The sequence below is a fragment of the Stegodyphus dumicola genome, chromosome 3, assembly GCF_044657685.1.
Source record: "Stegodyphus dumicola isolate Sdum_Otavi_A_Nest chromosome 3, ASM4465768v1".
In the NCBI taxonomy this organism is placed as follows: Eukaryota; Metazoa; Arthropoda; class Arachnida; order Araneae; family Eresidae; genus Stegodyphus; species Stegodyphus dumicola.
This window is the reverse complement of record NC_140770.1, coordinates 35,909,493-35,931,234: the sequence shown is the minus strand read 5'-3', so window position 1 is coordinate 35,931,234 and position 21,742 is coordinate 35,909,493. Positions and strand designations below refer to the sequence as shown.

The window sequence follows — 21,742 nt, the reverse complement described above, 5'->3', positions numbered from 1 at the left end:
ATTATTGCTTTGATTTCGATCTCCCGATATTTTATTGTGTTTCGTTCTATATGTAGCCTTTTCCATTATCGTAATAATTCATGCTGATTTTGAATTTTTTGAATGTATGCAATTTATGCCTAAAAATATATAAGCAAGAGAAATGAGATGAACGTGATGAATCAAAATACTAATATTATTCCATGAATTTCATTTAAAATATATTGCTAGGTTTGCTTGAATCATTTTAATCATTTGTCCTATATGTTTGATCCATTATCATGATTAATACATATAAATGAAGCACCGTGAATTGAAAAGACGCTGGACACGTTAAGACAAGCTAAAATTTAGATGCAGGTAAATAAGACGATAGTGTTGACTGTTTGAAAACACTTCTGCTAAAATAAAACTTGTGTCAGTTATCTTTGGTTTTCTTACTGTCGGATTTGCTTGACGTGCCATTTTACCATTTCCTATCATTAACGCAAAATTGACATTAATGCCAAGAATATAAAATGGTTATGTGCTAAAATTACGAATAGCACCTTAGGTTTCTTCCGTTTCGTTTATCTTTTATAAATCTAAAAGATGATTGCGTAATTCATAAAATACCTGCTTCTTGGAAAACCATTGCAATAAGTTCTTTCATGCGTGGGCACTTAGAATCATAAAAGCATCGTTATCAGAACTACGTTATTGTCACAGCTCTTTGATATTCATTTCATTCAAAGCGATAACACCGTTTCTCTTTTAAAAAATAAGTATTAATAAAATAGCGTGAGCAAAAATATGAGTCTTTTTCTATTTTACCATATCTAGACTGCGATTTAGGGAAAAGAAAAAAGGAAACGAGCTTCATTCTTTTATTTGCTTTTCTAACAAGGACAAATAACTGCTCTATGCAGCTGGTTCTTTTCTTTTCCCTTTTGTGCTCTAAAAATACTATGTTATTTCAACTATTTCTTCGAATGTCGGACTTTGGACTATGTAAATCCGTATGCTGTCCGTACTTTATCAACTTTCTGAAGATTGCGTACAAGCTGGATTGCAAAATTCATTTTAATATGTTAGAGACGAAATTTGAAAACTCTACCTTTAATACATTAGCTATTTAAAGAATTAGTCCCAGTTTCTGAATAACGTTTAGTGTCAATAACGTAAATTAAATAAACTTTTGTTTTATTTGGTATAATTTAATATAATAATTTCGTACATAAACTTCTTCAAGTACGAAAACGTCAGCAGGGTTTCTTTATACGAAAAGATGTATTGTAGAATCCATTACAATACATCTTTTCGTATAAAGTATGAGTTATGCCGTACGTGTGTATCTCGCATAACTCAAAAACCATGAGGCGTAGAACGTTGAAATATTGAATATTGGACTACTATAGCAGGTAGTTGTGCGCCTCCCTTTTTTTTTGTTCTTTGTTACAATCAGCCGTACTAAATGTATATAAACGTATGTGTATCTCCTTGTCTCTCTCTATTTCTCTCTCTATATATATATAAATATATATAGCTCTTCTTTAACTCTGCTTGATAAGCTCTGTGTTTTATTCTTATATGCTGGTAAATTATGTACCTTTTGCTTTAAAAGTGATTGAGTCATGCTGTCTATGTTCCGGTTTTTTAGGCCTTCGAGTAATCTGTAAGCAACAACTGTAGAATTATCAACAGTTTAAAAGTTTAATTAGAGCTAGGCCTAATGAGGCCGCCATATTTTTACTTTTGAAACCCTTAGTAGAATAGTAAATCAAGTCAGATGGTGCATCAATTCCCTTGTCTTTTTGCCCAGTGGCGAAAAAATTAGTTTTATGCACCAAAAATTTTGCTTTCCTGTCCATTGGCCGAATGGCTTGTCATTGCGTATATACTCTAATTTTAATTGTAAATATTTTAAACTGTTTTTAGCTGTATTTAGTGTTTTAGGGTTTTCTGTTTTTTTCAATTATTTATGTGCGAAGTGAGCAAAAATAAGTTTAAATGAAGTGCAGCAAAAATGTATATATAATTTAATAGATCGTGGAAGGAAGTCATGTGATATCCATATCAGATATTTATTATTATGTGTAAATCCTTGCATATAATGTACAAAATTTTCTCTTAGTAGCATATAATTTTGCACCTAACATTATAATATTCCGAATTCATAAATATTTAGCACTTCTGATTTTTGCTCTTAAAACAGTGTATTTTGTTTTATCGGATATTTTTTCAAATATTTGCTGTTTTCCATTCATAAATCAGAAATCTTCAGATCAGATCAGTTATGTTAATCTGCGGTGGTATACTGTGTAAGTTTAATACAGTAGCGGACTCATCTTTTCTACAGCCGTTGTTGGTATGGTGAACAGCAGTGCCAGCCCGAGTTTATATCCCACAGAAGGGGCATTGCTTGCAAAACTATAATATCCTTAAGTCCTCTTAAGACATAGGTGGAAAGGGAAGAAGAATGGATCCGTATCATATTGATGGCGCTCCACCAGAACTGGAATGGAGCTATATACACTCGTATATTGTTACTCAGAGTCATACTTGCATATTTTTTCACCTGAACAAAGATGTATGCATATCAGTGGTGCATGGTGTTGGTCCTATGCTATCTTATTAGTCTAGAAGCGCCATAAATCCAGTTACTGTTAAGATTTGTTCATAGAGACGTTTCCTGACAGGGCCCCCTGATGGTCGACACATTGATTGTCTTTCATGGAGAGCGATGTCGCTAGTGATAATTTAAGCATCCAAAACAGAGACGCTCTAGCAACTTATAAGCACTTAAAGCCGTAGAGGAAATTGGAATTATTTAAAATGTTTAATCAATATTTTTATCTCTACATATAATAAAAGAAAGAGTTTGTCTGTGTGTGTGACTGTGTGTCTTTCGTTCGCGCTGCGCGTAAGCTAACAGACCCACGGCTACGAAATTTGGTACATAGATGCATCTAGACAAGAGCCAGTGCACGTTCAGGCGATTTTTTCGAAATTCGAATTAGCATTTTTTTATTTTATGTTTTGTGACGAAATCGCGTCATTTTGAGACATAATGGGCTGTAGGAAAGCGAGATTTTACTCTACACACTCCATTTTCACATCGTCGTGAAACGTAGGCGAGCTATTTTACGAACTTAAAATAAATTTCGTGCTTCAATAAATCTATTAATTACGAATTTATTTAACAAAGGGAGCTTAACACCTTTTCAACGGAATTTTTTCTAAAAAAGTTTATTTTTAAAAATGTACAATTTATTTTTCTTTGATTTTTGGACACGTTAAACTTTCATCTTTGCTACTGCTTTTACAAAAAGAATTTTGGAAAAATGATAATATTTTGTATTTAAAAAAATTTTTTAAATGAAGCTTCCGACTATAGTTTTCACATCTCACATCTTTAAAAATGTGATTTTGGCAACAATTTTCCTGTCTTATTGTTGTTGATAGATTTTTGATGAAATCGCATCATTTTGAATAGTTTCATTCTTTTAGAAATATGGGTTTGGCAAAAATTTTTCATCGTATTTCTTATGTCACTGTTTTTAAGAGATTGGCGTATTTCATTGTTATTTATATATATATATGACACATTTTTATTGATTTTTTTGATAAAGTTGTTCTACAGAGTATAATTCTGCGCGGAATTTTATGTTTTTTGAGTTGCTTTCATGTTATTTTTTGCTTATTTCACTGTTTGTAAGATATTGAAAAGTTTTGCATAATTTATTTTATAATAATGTTGGTTAATTTTTTAATTAAGAGAATTAATATTTGTATTAAGGGATATAGCTTATTTCATTGTAATTTTTATTCTTGAAAATATAAGATAAAATATCGCTAATTATACTTTGCTTTTCAGAATGTTTTTTTTTTTTTTTTTTTTTTAAATATTCTTTTTATGTTATTTATTGCTCCTTTCATTGTTTTTAAGCTATTGAAAGGTTTTGAATGATTTTTTTAGGAAACAAAGTTCTTAACCTCCTTTATACCATTTGAGTTCTTAAGATTTTGCAAAGGGAAGTTGGTTAATTTATTTATTAGGATAATTAATATTTGTATTAAGGGATATTGCTTACTTCATTGTAATTTTGTTATACGTAATAACTTTTTTATGACGTTGTTCTGCAGAGTAAAATTCTACGCAGTTTTTAAATTTAACGTTTGGTGTTCCCTTCAGCCTCATTTAAAAGCCAGACGAAGGCTGGCAGTGAAACTGTTAGTTTTGATAAAGCAAAATCATGAGCTGTTTCACAACTTACATTTTTGTGTCATGGTTTGAAACCTTTCAGTATATTTTGTTTTGGTAACTCAAAATATAATAACTTTGAAATATTTTTTATTTCGCTATTTAAAATTATGATTTCATGTAATATTTCTAACTTAGATAAATGAATGAAATAAAAATTGTAGCACATCTAAAGAAAATATTTCTCTAATTTTTATTAATGCCTTTCTAATTCTGCATCACAGAAAAATAATATGATTCCATTCCCCTTTATGTAACATTTTTCTGATGCAAGTACAAGATAAAAGCTGAATTTCTTGACTTTAATAATTTTTAACATGTCGTTATTTATATATCCAACTAGTTTCTCATCATTAATATTAGAAGTAGCTTGTGTTTTGTACTCTTAAATATGTATTTCATGTATGCTTGCCTAATCCAAGCCGTTTGTTAAGCGCAATTAGCTTGAAACCTCTTCAAATTGAATTTTCGACACCTTTCTGCTCTCCTCAAATTTTGCTTAGCGTATTTCGATTAGAAAATGGAGGTCATCTTCCCTTTTCCTAATACAATTATTGAAACATTTTAATTTACATATAAATAATATTTTATTTCATTTTTGTTTCCAGTGGATTTATTTGATTTAGAAGAAGTTCGTAAAGGATGGAACACTGATGTTTTTAACAAACTGGAAGCCAAATTTCGACGAAAACTGCAGGTATTAAACTATTTGTTTGTTATTTGGCACATAAAAGTTGCCCTTTTTTTTAGTTTATGTATTGAAATGTTTAATATTACCTCCAAATTAAAGCGGATACCTTTTTTTCTTAGAAAACATTACATCCCCAGCTTTTGTCCATGCTCAAAGAAGAGAACTGTTTCTCGCTCATCATTGGACCTGCTCACTCAGTAGTTGATCTCATTGCTCCCAACGTCAACACGCGAGACGCTTGGGTGAGAGGACTGAACCAACTGATAGCCTGCTGTAAACATCTGCAAGCGGAGCATGATGAGGAAAGGTCATTGAGTTCAATATTTTAATTATCTTACTCATATTAAAATGGTAATAACCGAAATTGGTTCTGTTTTTGTTACTAATCCTCCCTATTTGTGCATAATTCAGTCTACGAATTCATCATGATCAAGAAGTAGAAAGTTTCACCTGAGATTGACCAAGGCCTCTAACGTTTTAGAGATGACAGTGCGAATGTTCCCACTTTCGTCCAGATCTGGGTGGAATGCACCCGAAGAATGGATAGGATCTCCTACAACTCCTTCCTTACCACCAAATTCTCAAGAAGCTTTTTAGTATTTTAAGCGCTACGTACAGCAAAGGCATCACGCATTTACAAATGTGCTTGCCTTCTTCTGGATTCGAAATGGGTCCAACGGTATGGCAGCCCCACTGCTGAACATATCAAGTTGAATCGCAAGATGTAAAAAGGTTTATGTGAGAAAAGTCAAATTTTACGAGACATACAAAAAACTATCCCATTCTCACAAGAGTGTCAGAAGTCAACAACAAAAAATTATGAGATCGATGTAACTAGAATTCATGCAATTCAGCGTTTTTCAAACCGTTTTCTGACATTTTAGTGAAGAATGTGGTAGTTTTTGGTTGCTGCCGTAAAATTTGACTAGCTAGCCCCTTCTTACATCTTGCGATTCAATTAGGTTGGCAGAAACCAATTTTAATACACTTATTGCAGACTTTATACTATGGTCTAGCATAGCGCACCGATACCAGACCATAGCTTTTGGGTACATAGTTATTTTTTCCGCGTTCGGGGCTCGATTTAAGCCTTTAAATATTATGTAAAACATAAGCATGTTATGTGCGGCATTTTATTTTTAATGGAAAAATACTAACTATTGCTGTTTCTAGATCCTGAAGCACAGTGATAGTTGTTTTTTACTAATTCTTATACTTGCTGTTTATCACATTCATAATTGCTAGATCCTCCAGAATGTTGTTGCGAGTGGCTAATTTAGAGACTTATTATTTCGAGTTCTTATATCTCCGCATGCTAATATATATATTTTTTTAGATTTCAGCCATTACAAATAAGTAGGATGTGCAACGAATATAACAAAAATAACAGGCCGAAGAACTAATATTTAAGCAATTTATAATAAGTGACTGGAATAGGCTTAACGTATGTGAATCCATAAGACTATATACGTTTCAGGATTAAATACAACCATTTTATTCATCTGCAGCAGTAAAATTAGCATAAAAGAAAGATTTCCCAGTAATTATTACAACAACTATGGGCTTTCTTTCCTATATTTCTCTTTCTGTTATTCTCTCGTGCGTGTTTTGTACTTTTTTGTCATTTTCATCCCTGTAGCTGAGAAAGAAGTTCTATTTAACCTTCGAAATATAGTCCTTAAAATTAACTCACATTGTGTCGATTCCTGTTGCGTTTTAATATTTGCCTTATTGAGAAGTTATTTCTTTAATTATTATTTATTTATTAAGAGTTTTTTCTTTTATTTCGAATTTGATTACATGAGTGGTTATTACTTAGTTAAAATTCCTCCATTCTGGCTCAAAAGCTGACAAAATAGACTTGATTATTTAGAAGCATTCCAGTTCATTTTTTGGACCACTTTTAACTGTAACTTAAATAAGCGTCAATCAGTTTTTCTTAAATCTGTCAAGAAGGTCTGCTTTTAAAAACATACGCATTTCCATATTGTTCCATAATAAGCCGAATAAAATCTGTAATTATTTTGCAAAATCCAGTCGCATTTTGAGACTGTATCTTGACGTACACTTTAAAATTATTACATTGTTTATTTTAATCACTTCCAAGTTTTTGTTTTAGTAGCCCTATTCCTCCCGCCTCAGTTTTATTTACAGTGAAATTCTAAAATAAGCCCCCCCCCCAAAAAAAATGGCCACATTGTTTTGTATTTAAAATAAATCAGAAATCAAGCATCTTGTTTGACCACGTTTCTACACAATTCTGTTCTGCGAAGAAATATTTTTTATTATTAACATTTATTTTTATTCAATATTTTATTTAATTTATAACATATTTTATTTCATTGCATTTTTAACTTTTGCATTTTGTCTAGTGATGTTTTCATGCATATAAAACGAGTTGAAAGGATATCCTGAATTCAAGGTTACCAAACCAGACCGAAGACTTAAAGGAATATAAAAGTTTGATACGTGTATAAGAATATCGGATCTTTAGAATTTCCTCACATTAGATAACAGAACTCCTTTTATAACTTATCATTCTTAAACTTCATAGAGTTTTTGCGCTAAAGCTTTTGTAAAGCGGTATAAACGGTAAATTCAAAAGAATGATGCATTGTTTGTTTACTAATGCATTATTTTATTTACATTTATTTATGCTGGATTTTATGTAAAATCAGTCTATTACCATTTGTATTAAAAAACGAAAAGGAGTCATATTTTATTTATATGCAACCTTCTCATTGTTTTGTCATGCAGATATCATATGTTCTGATAAATATTTGCGGCGGCATTTCAAACAAAATGATTTCATTGCTAAGCTAATGTGACAGCTAGTAATAAAACTATTTATTTAAGAGCGTATCACATGTTCTTACTGAATGCTTTAAACCAGCGGCTCTTAACCGGTGGTACGCGTACCACTGGTGGTACACAAGAGATAAATAGGTGGTACACAAAGAAGCAAAGTAATTTTAACTATTAAATTCTAAAATCTCTTAAAGAAGAAGAACAATTGATAGAAATTTCCTGTGATCGAACTCTAACTGAAGATTTGTAAATTGACACACTTGTTAACTTTTGGCTGAACCGAAAAAAAATTTTTAAGGCATTTCAAGTAAGGCTGTCAAATTTGTATTGCCTTTTTGCATAACCTGTTTTGTGAACAAGGATTTGTTATATTTGAAATATAAATGCAGACCAAAATTAAAAGTGGATACTAATTTAACGTTTCAGCTAAATGAAATAAGACCAGACGTAAAAAGAAATTGATCTCTCTTAAACAGGCCCAAATTTCACACTAAATTTTATAATTAAAGTCATAACTTAAATTTTGATAATTAAAATGGGGACCAATTTTTAGTCTAATATTTTTTACAATGCGCATATTTAATACAAAGAGCCAATAGGTTGCGCAAATGGCAATATATATACATTTTTTCCAATGTTTCTATTGAGAAATTGAAAAATAATCATTATAAAATGTAGTGATGGTACTAATGTTTTTCAGTTTTTTTGTTTAGATGGTAAGTGTTAGTCAAAAGGTTGAGAACGGCTGCTTTAAACCATAATGTTTAAAAATTCTTACAAGCAACTCTGCCGGAGAGTAACGCATATTGCACACATAAATACTGGGAAAGTTAATTGGGAAATTTTTGGATGGAAGATTAATATTTCAAAAAATTATGATTTATTCAAAAACATACTTGTCTATACTTATGCTTACTGTGAAAATAAAAGAAGTAAATTATAGTTTTAAGTTCCCTTATTACAGCATGTTTTAATGGTAAAAGCCAAGTTTTTCCTTTCATCATGTTTAAGCGTCACGTCATCTCATAAAGACCGTTAGGCATTTAATTAATTAAATGTAAAAATAATAGTAGCGTTAAATTAAAAAAACAGTATCCTCAACATGACTCAAACTCTGACTATAATAACTCTATCTCCAACAATAATTGAATATTGAAGGTATGTTTATTACTTCTTTTCCGGAATAATATTTGTGTTCCTTGAGATGAAATTTTAAAACTCTTTGAGTTTGGCCAATATATATCAGATAACACTGAGAGGATATGCTATAAATGTGCTCATTAATTAAAATCAGAGAAATAATCTTTAAAAACTGAACAAGTAATTTTACTTAAATGTTTTATTCAAATTTCAATAAATTACTCGATTTAATTTGTGACTTTCGTTAATCTAATTTCTGTTATGCTTCAAGTGATGTAAGAATTTTGTTTAAACTGAATGTAATCGAGATGAAAAACTGTTCGACAAAATCGCATTGTCTATAAAAGTAATCACTCTTATAATTACCTTAGCTAGATTCATTTCAAATATTTTAATATTCAGTTCCTTTCTGGCTGTCTTTATTTTATGTGAGAATAACAGGGAGATCTCTAGTTAGACAGTTTAGAAATGGAGGGAAAAGAATTCGGTCTCTGAAAAATTCAAAATGAACTTTAATTCTCTTGGAGTTCATAATAGTTTATAGTGAAAGAGATTAGTAGATTGCCAATGATTTAACCTTTTTTACATTTGATCTATGTATTTTCCTAAAAGTCGGTATATTTTCGTGACTATTTGTTTATCTATTCATTTAAAGCAAAATAAGCAGGCAATTGATAGTATGTTCACTCACGTTTCTGGTAATCTTAAAACCATACGAGAACTAAATGGAATTTACACTTTGAAAATTGGTTATCTATGCATCAGCATGTAGCAAAATCATTTTTGGTAATGTGCAAAAATGTGTTTTTCAAAGGCATAAAAATTGTAGCCTAAACAAAAATTTCTGAAAGTTCTGTTCATCATCATAAATAATTAAAATTATTTAGTATCAAACCCATTCTGTTTGTTATTAACTTGTGAGCTCTTTTGAAAGTTTAGCTTTTATAATAACATTACATCATAATTTCTAAATATTTTATATATTACTTGCATAAATTGAGTTTATTTACAAAGTATCATGAATAAATATACAGTAATTTTTAAATATATCAAATAAATAAAATTTATATAACATTTAAGTAGTTGCTTAAGTGGACGTCCCTAAATTCTTTCAACGTTTAAAATTTTTAACTTTAGGTGGTTGAAAGATCAAGTGAGAAAAGCCGACGTCAGTGGTAATGGCAGCCTTACTTTCGAAGAATGCCTTGGCTTACTCAATCAACTCAACATCAGCATGAGGAGAAAAGAAGCTAAGAAACTTTTTCATGTAAGTTACAAATAGCAGGAGCAGCATTTTCTGCTTTTACTTCTGCTACTCATGCGATGCTCCGAATATTAATGCATAATAATTTCTAATGTTAATGCTCCTAATATTAATTTCTGTTAATGTATAATAGTTTATTATATTTACTTGTTATCCGTATTTGAATCCTAGGTCATGTAACATTTGCATATAAATGTCTTTCCACTGAATATTCCTGTTCCACTGAAATCTTTAAAGTACAAAGTGTGGCATCTTTTATTGCAATTCTTTGATCATATAAGACACATAAGTTCCATTGATAATAAAAGGCTTAATATAGGGAGAATTATATTTCTGTATGTTTGCAACGCAAATTTCTAAAACACATATGTCAAGAATATTGTATTAAGAGTCACCGTATCAAATAGGCAATTCTCTTTAGAGTTGGCAACCTGAGATAGCAGACCAAAATTCGGAAACTAGAGTACATGTTACATATACAGGCGAATAAAGAATATCTAGCTAAAATGTAAATGCAGGTAGAAAGAATTAAAGTAAGCAAGTTATATAATAGCATGTTTTGTGAAGAAATGGTGCATTGAAGTGGTACAGAGCGTTGTAGAGCGAAGAATAAAAGTGTTCTCCCGCATAATAAGTCGTCATTCTCCGCGGATTTCAAGCAGTCTGTATTTTACAAGAATGCGGAGGTCGTTGATATGCATTACAGACAGCAGTGGCTGAAAGGGGAATTGTTATGTGTACAGCTTGCACAAAAAAGGGGGGATAGTTCGATATCTCCCGTACTACAAGTCCGATTGACGAAATTTAACTTGCTTTTTTCATATCCCGAAAACGTGACTTAGGATATATATTAGATTTTATATTTAGATTTTTTCTGACATAGGTATTTTAAGACATAATCGGACGTTTTTTTAACAAGTTATGATTTTTTTCCATATTTCGATTCTATGATTCAAATTATTCTCAGATATTAAGTTTTGCAAAATTGGGTGCGAAACTTTTCAAGAAATTTAAAAACTTTTGTTGGCGCACGTTTTTAGTTTGCGCCAAGAATAACTCATTTGGCGAAATTCTTAATTTATAGTAACCTATTTTCTTTTCCCTTTTTTTACCTTGCACGAGCGGTAAAAAGGTGCATTTTCCTTTCCTTTCTTTCGCTGTACACGAGCGGGAAATGATCATCGTTCATTACTTTCGAATAATTTTAGCAAAGTGCGTAAACCATATTTGGCGTTATTATCGCTTATAACAAATATTCCAAATTTCAAAACGCGCCAATATGTAAATTCACGTATATCTTTGGCAATTTTGAATAAAGAAATATATATAATTCTTTGCAGGTATGCTTAGAGATACATCTGCTTTAAGATGATGTTAAAAATTTTGTAGCTTATAATTCAAAAGTTTATTCGAAAAATTTATAAATATTATTTAAAAATACTGTAAGGTTATTTTAATTTTATTAACAGTTTTAATTTTGAGTTAAACTTCTTTCCTATCAAATCTTATTATGCCTTCCGGCCAGAACGTAATTTTAGAATTACGTCTGAATACTTAATGAGGAGGAGCAGTATTTAAACCGCGAAGTTCTAGTACTTGCTGGGTTAGAGAGAATCAGAGTTTCTGATTTGCGCGCGTCTGCCTTTTGGCTACTCTCTCTTAAAGCTGTTATTACGCTCGGCCGTACTCATGCCCTTGATAAGCTTCGTAGTCAAATAGAGTTAAAGGACCAACTCGATTAGAATCCTGATAGCTTCGACTATATCTCTTTAGTTAATCTTAATTTTAGTTTATTTTTTAGTATCTTAAGTTCGAGTCCAAGTGTCGGCTTTTATTGTACACTCCAAGCCGGAGTGTACAATAAAAGTTAAATCTTTTTGGAATAATAAAGGGCTAGTTACCCTTCCATCTTGTTGTTTCTTCTCACACGAACTTAAGCTATTATTCGCTAACTAGGTCTTAAGATTACTCACTTTTGACTGCAAATACACAGTGGTAAACCTCACAATACAAATTTTAAAAATAAATCATAAAAAAGTGGGCGAATCTTATTTAGAATGAACCTTAATTTCAATATGTTCGCTGTTATGTAATATATACACTAGGTCGCGCTTTCGAGACATAAAAAACGCAAGTTAAATTTCGACTATCGTTCCAGTAGAACAAGAACTATAGAACTGTCTTTTTTTTTTTTTTTTTTTTTTTTTTTTTTCAAGGTGTACGTTAGTATATTTCGTATTAATTCGTATACACTACAGACAAAATATGTAAATAAACATCATCTAATAAATGTGACATAATAATGCAACACAATAACTTATAAAAGAAGGGTATGCAAAAATGGGCACATATAATAATAATATAAATATTAATAAAAATAATGCACATAATAACATAACATAATAATATTTTATTTACCAGTGGGGGGCGCTAGCCATGTTAGGCGTTAACCGCTACTAAGGTCAGAAGCGGTGATCACTTTATTATGCAGGCACCTAATAGGTGAGCCACCATTGTCTCCTATAAAGGGGCAGACAATTTATATCCATGCTTTCTCCGGGCTTCGAATCCGGGCTCTGTGTCACTAACCACTTTCCCGTCTGGGTGGCAAACGTAATAATATAATTTGTAAAGCGAATCAATATGCATGCAAAATATTTCACACAAAATAACAGTACACATAATAATGTGTAATAATGTAAATAACATTATACAAATAAGAATAAGAAAATTATGCCTACAATACACATTATAACATAATAATATACATAGTAACATATAAAATAACATGCAGAATAATGTATAGGATAGGCGTGCAATTTGTATTATGAGCAGAAACAAATTTTACCACTAATTTTACACTTTAGAAAAGTGTTAGAAATATTAAACTATAAATTCTGATGTGTACACCCCATAACTTCTTTGTACGGAATATTAAATTACACGCATTTTTTCCTGCATTTCATTTAAACTTATTTGAATTGAATTAAATCTTTTGCGTCCATAGCGCATAAACCATAATAGAATAAATGCATTCTTTAAAATTCACTATATTTATTTACCATAGAGACACTCTGGAGCTAGATTTACTTAACGGCGTTACATCTCATTCATTTTATAACTCACAATGTACAAAAATTATATCATCTACAGAATTATCGAATCATTGCCACACGTTCTATTGAAATACTAACAAATCTAAAATGTTATATAAACGAAATTAAACAAATAAAAAAGAAACAGTTTTTCACAGACGATTACCTAATGCGCATGCGCTACTCGTAAACATTCTCCTCTGTCCGAGACAGACTGGCGACGCAGTATTTGCTGGTAATAAATACTAAACACCCATTTCCTCGAATTTCATTAGAGATAGATCGATTTCTCATTCAATTAATTCAGTTTTCACTTCGCGGCAAAGCAAAAATACATAAAAACTCAAAATATCTTCATTAAAAATTGAAAGATATACAAAAACATAAAACACTAAATACAGTTAAAACAATTAAAGAAGCAATTTCTAAAATTAAAATGTGAGTTTCTGCTCAAAAAGAAGCAATTCGGCCAGTAGGCAAGAAGATAAATTTTTTGGTACACAAAACTAAATGTTTCCTTTTGGTCCCATTCGACAAAAAGACCAGGAAGTTGCAGAAAGACATTCCGCTAAGTTTCAAACATAAACAAATATGGTTTCTATGGTAAGAAAAATTAGGTTTAGCCGCACTTAAACAACTTAATGTTTATACTTTAATAAATTGTTGATAATTCTCCAACTATCGCATGCAGATTAACTAAAGGCATAAAAATCTTAACCAGATGAGAAGAACAACATAATTGAATCATTTTTAAAGCAAAAAATGCACAGTTTATCAATATATAAGAATAAAAAACCTGAGCTCATGGAGCTGAGTCAAAGAGTGGATGTATATGTATTCTTCTGGTGCGGTCGATTGCCACCAAAAAGAGAGGTTCGCATCTGCATGTTATAACAGTCTTATATACAAAATTTCAACGTTCTAAGGCTACTCGTTTTTTGAGTTATGCGAGATATATACATACGTACAGACGGCCACGAAAAAATTCCTTCTGAATCCATTTTAAATCAGTTTTATAATTCGTTTGGTGAAAAGGAGTCCTTTATTCTGTCCTAGCGTACAAATGTCACGCAAAACATCGTTAAATTGCATTCGATAGCTGTCAAAATGGATATTTTCGTTGAAATATGATACCCGGAATTTTTTAGGATTACAATACTTCCTTTACTTCGTAGAAGGAAGTAAAAACACGAACATTATTTTTTCGTTCTTATAAATGTAGAAATTGATGGCTTGAAAAAACCTGCATAAACTTTCTCACCAATTAAAAAAATTCATAAGATGAAATAATTCCCTAAATAATAAAAATATTCCCTCGAAAACTAGAGACTGTCTTAAACAGTACAAAAAGGCTTTACCTCAGTAATAAGTTCATATTTCCTTATTTGAAGAATATTTAGAAAATTGCATTGATAATTCATTTTTGACATTTAGATTCGGAAGTTTAAACAATAATGCCACGTTTTATTATTTCACGAAAATATATTTGACATATAAAAATTAGATGGTTTTCCAGCTTTTTAACATATAATTGTAATTATAACATTTTTTAACATACAATATACACTAAATTATTCTAACTAAATTATTTACGCCATTTACAGTGACTTTACAAGGCGAGAAGTATGGGTCTAACACCAATAGTTCAAAAGTTAGTCAATATTTCCGAAGCATCCTGTATAAAATTTGAACTGCTTGTGCTTCTCTCTATCTGTTTTTATACCATTGTCTGTTTTTGTTGAACGAAATTTTTATTTACAAAATGAAAGATTATATATTTGATGATCTATAAATTTCTTTTTTCTTTGATAAAGACAGCTAACTTCAGGAAGAATAAAATCGATGGCGAAGACGCTCTAGATCCGGAAGAATTTGTTATTTTTTATCGAAGCTTAACTCACAGGCCGGAACTGGAAGAATTAATGAAGAAGTACGTTAAAATACTCATAAGTAAATTTTTATTTCCTAAAAAAAGTATTTTGAAAACATTTGCAAGAAACTTTGTCATGCTTAAATACGCACTGCCATGCAAAACAAGTAAGATAACAAAAAACTTCTAATGAAAATCATGCAAAAGATTTCATTAATATGACATACCGACACGTTGAACTTGGAAAATTTATTATCATAATGGCGAGAGACCTCACTTTCATAACGGCTTTCCAAACCATAAACCCGCAAAACTTCAAGTTAGTAGGCCCTCCAGTCTACAACTTCCTAATGCAAATGCTTAAAGTGTTCTCAAAGTACTGATTATGTTACTCAACGTTACTTTATGTTGTTATAACCATTACACAATATGCTCGGACATATATTTCTTATAGTTAGGTAACATAAACTTTGTAATGAATTTCGATATTTCAATGTGTGCATTATTCACAGCAAGGCACACATCTGTCCAAAGTCAAAGCTTTACGCCTGCTTTGATGTAGGAATTCTTTAACTAGATAAGATTCTGAATCTTTTTACAATAAAACAATGTTTTCGTATGACACTGAAACAAGAGATACAGTAGTATAAAATCTGGGCTGCTTGGAAAAAACACATTCCAGTGATTTCGTCCCAACCACTACCGAAGGAACACAGTATTGAAATATAATATAGCCCATCCTACCTGATCACTGATAAGTTCTGGGAATCTTGGTCTATGTGCATTATGATTGATCACAGCATGAAATCCTGCTATTACTTACCTTAAAGACTTTTAACTGAATGCTGATATTTAAATCCGAAAACACATGTCACAGTATTAAAATTTGCTTTCTGGGGAAGGAGGATTGGGAAATATGGGATAACATGTAAAAGCATTTATTGGAAAACCGTTATTTATTTTTTCTTGTTGTGTTTAACATTGTGCAGTATTATGTTTATTAAAAAAATACGTTTCGTGCATATGAAATCTACACGAAAGTATAATAAATGTTTATTTACTGTGTTTGGTTACTTTTAGCAGTAATTCTCTTTTTTCAGATATTCTGTCAGTCGGTCAGTCTTATGGGGTGCCGAAGAACTGAGAAATTTTTTATATGAAGAGCAGAATGTAGGTGCCTTTTCATTTATTATCTTCAAAAATTGTATATTTTATTTTGACCCTATATTTAAATTTATAATAGTAATTATTATCTTTTAGTGTTCTGTTTTGTGGGGTTTATTTTACAGTTTGATGGTTTAACAGCCACTAACGCCTATTACTCTTCCAATATTAAAGCTTATTTTAGCTAAATAAGACCACTGAGTACTGTAACCAACCCGTATTCTTATCTTGGCAAACCTGCTGGATGCATGAGCGTGTTCATGGTCTTCCCATGTGTAATGTGAATTCCTAATTTCTCTCAGAAACTCTTTCTCAAAGCCATCCGTTCCTTTAAGTTACCTCTAATTCACTTTATAAAAATCTAATAAATCCAAACGCTTTTCTTCCATCAGGCTTCACCAGAATGCAAATTAGATATTTCATCGGTTTTTAAGACAATGAAAAATTGTTATGAGTAAATAGCGAAATGTTTATACTTTAAAAAAGGAGTACTTTTTTAACTACACAGTATCCAATGTTATTAGCCTGAAGCAACAAAACTTCGTTTATGAAGGCCTGCTTACTAGATGTATGATTTTTGTATTTGTTTGAGCAGAAGTCTAGAATCCAGATTTGCTGAAGCCGAGTTATTTAATAGTTGAAAGTTAACTTGTGTTTTAGATAGTTTTTTTAATCTGAGTTACTGAAATCCCTTCAATAGTGGTGGATGATTTTTGCTAATTTTAGTTGTGTGACAAGACATAGATTTTAATAAACTTTTAGTTACCTTTTATTTCTGGTCTGTGTTATTACAACTTAATTCGTGAAGACGATTAAGTTGTAATAACACAAAAAGCAAGCTGAGCGAATCAACGGCGGGATAAAGGTTGCCAGATTTGGCTTGAAATCGCCCATTTGGCAACAGAATGGTCGATATTTCATAGACGGAGCGAGGACAATCTAGAACGCATTTTTAGCGCTTTTTCTCTAGAATGTTCTCGAAGGTAGGTTAAAGCTATATATACCCTGACTGTACGGAGAAAAGGTAGTGTCTTGAGTCCAGAAATCAGCTTGAGAGCGATCGACCGAGTCGGGAGCTGTACTTTAGTGCTTTGCCGTTAAGCTATCTTCACCGTTATAACCTGCAAGTTGTTATGCTGATTGTTCCAGCGTATTTATCTTAGCTTTTCGACGAGTGTAAATTGTCTTTGGAACTACCGTGTGTAATTGTGCTTACAGGTGAATCAATTGTGTTTTGATCCTTTATCAAGTCTTATCATTATTTACTCCAAATCCAGGAACCCGTCGAAAGCAACAATATTATCATTCGGTTTAATATTTTAAAAATTCTCAAGAACAAACACAGTCACATTGAGCGGCGGCGCCTGGCGTAAAATAATAGTAAAGGAAAGGAAAGTTAAACTGATTTATGTTATGCTGAAAGATTTCAAAATCTGTGAGCACTGGTAATTTACCCAGCCGATTTATGCTACAGCAGAGAAACATTTCTGTAACTGACGAACATAAAGTGAAAAGTCTGGAAAATTCGCGAAATTGATACGTAGAAATATTTCTCAGTAGAAATGCATAGATATTATCTTTAATTTTCATCTATTTTTTTACAATCGCCTTTCAAAATATCTAAATGTTTAATTAGCAAATGTTTGAAAAATTATTTTTTATAGTGTAAATATACACAACTCATGCCTTGCTGTTTCAAATTCGAGTTTGAGAAAGCTAAGAAAGTTAAACTGCAAGGTATTTGCTTCCTCCTTAACGCGTGCTTTCTTGCTGTAGTTGGAAAAACGTCTTTCTAGCAATCTCGAGTCCTGAGTTCGAATACCAGCTTTCATTTTTCTTCCTTCGACAAACCTATTGACTTTGCAAGTGATTCCCGAATGTTGGTGGCGACAATTCGTCAACTTCTGATTTAACTACTGAGTCTCCGCCTTCCCAGTCACCCTTTAAGTATGTCTTTGGGGTAGGAGTTCTTCCTTACCGCATATACCTTCGCGATGTAACTGGAGGCACGGCCGGCTAGCAGTTGGAAAACTGGTGATCGAATTCCAGCATTCCCATTTTTTGTGTTCGTGCTTTGACAAATCTAATGACTATACGATATAGAATTCCGTTTTTTATCTTTGGGATAATTGTAATAAAAAAGCAAAAATTTCAAAAATAAAGCTTAAAATGTATCTTAAAAAATTCAGTTTAATGTAGTTCCCAAATTCAAATCAGCTGCATTTTTAGTAATGCTTTTTCTTTAGGTTTCACTGTCCATTCAAGAATGTGAATCATTAATAGATGAATACGAACCAGAAACTAATAAAATTTCTGGTTACCTGTCGTTGGAAGGTAAGTTAAAACTTTATTACATAAGTACTATAAACTCTAACATTTGTTCTGACTGTGAGTAATCCACTAAACTTACTTAGAAATACACTGGTGTGCAAAAATTATGGACGAAGTGGAAAAATTAGCATATCAGCTCAACGAAGAGGCAGAGACGACAGAAAGACCAATCAGGAGATTAAGTAAGGTGATGTACGGTAGCACATGCGCATATATGCAGGTAGACGTAATGGGGCAGTGTGTGAGCAGTATAAAGCATGTTGTCGGTGTAAGATCAGTGTTTCTAGCAAAGAGATTGCACGCCGTATAGCAGTTAAATTCACACCGAGTTGCTGCCTCAGCGAGAAATGGCGAATAATCAATCTGTTAGACGACATCTGGATGCTTTTATCCGAGGTCGAATCATTGGGAAGTTGGAGGAAGGCCGCAGTGTGACAAGTGTGGCTGCAGAGTTCGGAATTGCTCACGGCATCGTTTCACGACTTTGGAGACAATTTCAAACTACAGGAACAGCTATCCGGGGGTTTAGTAGTGGTCGTCCACGAGGAACCACACCCGCAGATGACCGGTATATTGCCTTACAGGCCAGAAGAAACAGGCGGCAGACAGCGGGAGAAATCGCTAGACACACGACACAGGCGACTGGACGATCGATATCGCGTTTTACCGTGGCCAGAAGACTGCACGGTGGTGGTCTGTTTGCACGACGCCCTGTACGGTGTGTACCTCTAACGCCTGCCCATCGGAGAAGGCTTTCTCTGTAGTGCCGGGAACACCGGAATTGGAGAGACAATGAATGGGGACGAGTACTCTTTACAGATGAGAGCAGATTCAGTCTGAGTAGCGATTCTCATCGCATTCTCATCTGGAGAGAGCGGGGAAGCCACAATCATCCCTCGTACATCATTGAAAGGGACAGGTATGGAGGTGGCGGTGTTCTCGTTTGGGAAGGCATCATGCTTGGTAGTCGTACAGACCTTCACATCTTCGACGCAGGTTCAATCAACGGGACCCGTTATTGTAACGAGATTCTTCTTCCATATGTGCGTCTTTTTAGAGGCGCTATGGGTCCGCAGTTCCTTTTCATGGACGACAATGCACCATGTCATCGCACAGTAGCTGCCGAACAGCTCTTAGAGAGTGAGGATATTGAACGTATGGATTGGCCGGCACGATCTCCGGATCTCAATCCCATCGAGCATGTATGGGATTTTCTAGGCAGACGCTTGGCAGCTCGTACCTTACCACCAGTAACGATTCCGGAGCTTCGATTGGCGCTGCAAGACGAATGGGCAGCAATGCCTCAACAACTCATTGACACCCTCATTCTCAGCATGGGCAGACGCTGTGAAACCTGCCTAGCAGTCAGGGGAGATCATATCCCCTATTAAAGACCGGATGTTTCTTGCTGGACACCCATCACAAGGATGTTTCGGCCTTCAGTCGCATTGCGCTCCATGCTACTTTTTCAATAAAGCTTCTTTTTATCCCTCTGATTTCTCTTTTAGTAAGTGTTGCTTACATTACTCATGTCCTTACGTATTGGGGATCTTACGGTTTAAATGTGTTGATTTGGAAAGCTTTTGTACAAAGTTATATTGAAAAAACCGTCTCATCCTTAATTTTTGCACACCAGTGTATATAATGGTTTAATAGATTGTGTTTTATTGTTACTGGAAACATAGGGTCAAATTAAAAAAAACAAGGGAAGAAATAACAAATGTTAAAATTATGTTTTATTTTTTATTTAATTTTTTCTAGTGTAATTTATTTACTTAATTTATGGTTGCATACGAATGACAGCTGAAAAAGTCTAAAAATTATAGATCATGAATCTGTACCACACAGGACTTTTTATAATAATTATTTCAATTAATTTATTAATTATACTCGTATGTTCTGTATGTAACATATATAGAATACCTTTTGCGTTATTTTGATACTATTTTCCTTTATGTATCACTAGGTCAATCTGCAATAAATAATTAAAAATTTCTACTACTTCTTGGCATTAAGAATAATTAAAAATTTGGGTGAATTTTTGATAAAATTTTGGCAATTATTTTTTTTTTTTCTTCAATCAACATACTGTTCTGCATTTCTGTAAACATTACAGTAATTGCGTTCCTTTTTAAATTGACAATTGTGTTTTTTTTTTTTTTTACTTTAATGTATTTTGCTGTTATGAACGGAAGCAATTCATTTAAATTTAGTACGTAAGGACGATATTTTGTTAGTAGCATTGTATAACGAAATTTTACTATATTGTATAATTATAAATAGATTAGCAATAATTTATTAGTGAATTACATAATTACATTAAATGGCACATGTTAGGTTAATATTAATTGTGATATTATTTTATTAATTGTTTGAAATAAATAAAAAGATATGAATAAAAAAGGTCGATATTAGTAAGAATTTGTAAGCTTAGTACTGGAGTGCTAAAACTATTCTTATTTGTATTCGATAATGTTATAGAAGATACTAATTCAAAAATTCTTTCAGTAATTAAATATAATTCGTTAAATTTGAATGAAAGTTATGAAGGATTGTTTTATTTTACCATATCTTTGTAAAACTATGGCTAGTTTAAGATTATTGTGAAAGGTCTAAATATTTCATTATCTGTATTAACAATATGAAGAGGGCCTCGGAACAACTGATAAATTTTAGTGATTTTAAAGATACCTTTTTTAAATAGCTTCCATGTAAAGGAAACAACACTAACTATTTTTGCTTTCTTGAACGAAGAAAAAGAAGTATTGTAACCGGAAAACGATATAAAACAAGTCAGTTATTTTTGTTTAATTTGATCAATACTAAATACGTACTACAAGACAACACATTATTAAATACTAATTTTTAATTCAGGAAGAAGGCTCTTCGTCCTTCATTTTTGTCTGCTACTTGATTTACTTGCCATATTTATTTGGATGAAGATAAATAATCATACGTGAAGCATTAAAAATTCTGTGCAGTCGTAGCGCTGCATAGAAAACTGATGTCTCATTAATTTTGTAATTTCAATATAAACATGAAAACTTTCAGTATGCAAAATATTAAAGGGCTATTTGAGTGAAAAACATTTTTAGCAAAATTTTAGTCTTCTTTCTTTGGCTCCCACGAATTGTGTCATACTTAGAGTGTTATTCTA

The 21,742-nt window shown here is 32.1% G+C and overlaps 1 protein-coding gene across 3 annotated transcripts in view; it reads left to right on the top strand.

The window, feature by feature from the left end:
- Positions 1–21,742, top strand: part of LOC118195068 (1-phosphatidylinositol 4,5-bisphosphate phosphodiesterase zeta-1-like) — a 139,603-nt gene that overhangs the window by 77,700 nt on the left and 40,161 nt on the right. For all 3 annotated transcript variants that reach the window (XM_085812760.1, XM_035366301.2, XM_035366302.2), the window contains exons 3-8: positions 4,831–4,919; positions 5,033–5,220; positions 9,999–10,128; positions 15,035–15,150; positions 16,191–16,260; positions 18,501–18,588. In XM_085812760.1, coding sequence (XP_085668886.1) covers positions 4,831–4,919; positions 5,033–5,220; positions 9,999–10,128; positions 15,035–15,150; positions 16,191–16,260; positions 18,501–18,588 — 681 coding nt within the window. The remainder of the gene's footprint in view (positions 1–4,830; positions 4,920–5,032; positions 5,221–9,998; positions 10,129–15,034; positions 15,151–16,190; positions 16,261–18,500; positions 18,589–21,742) is intronic.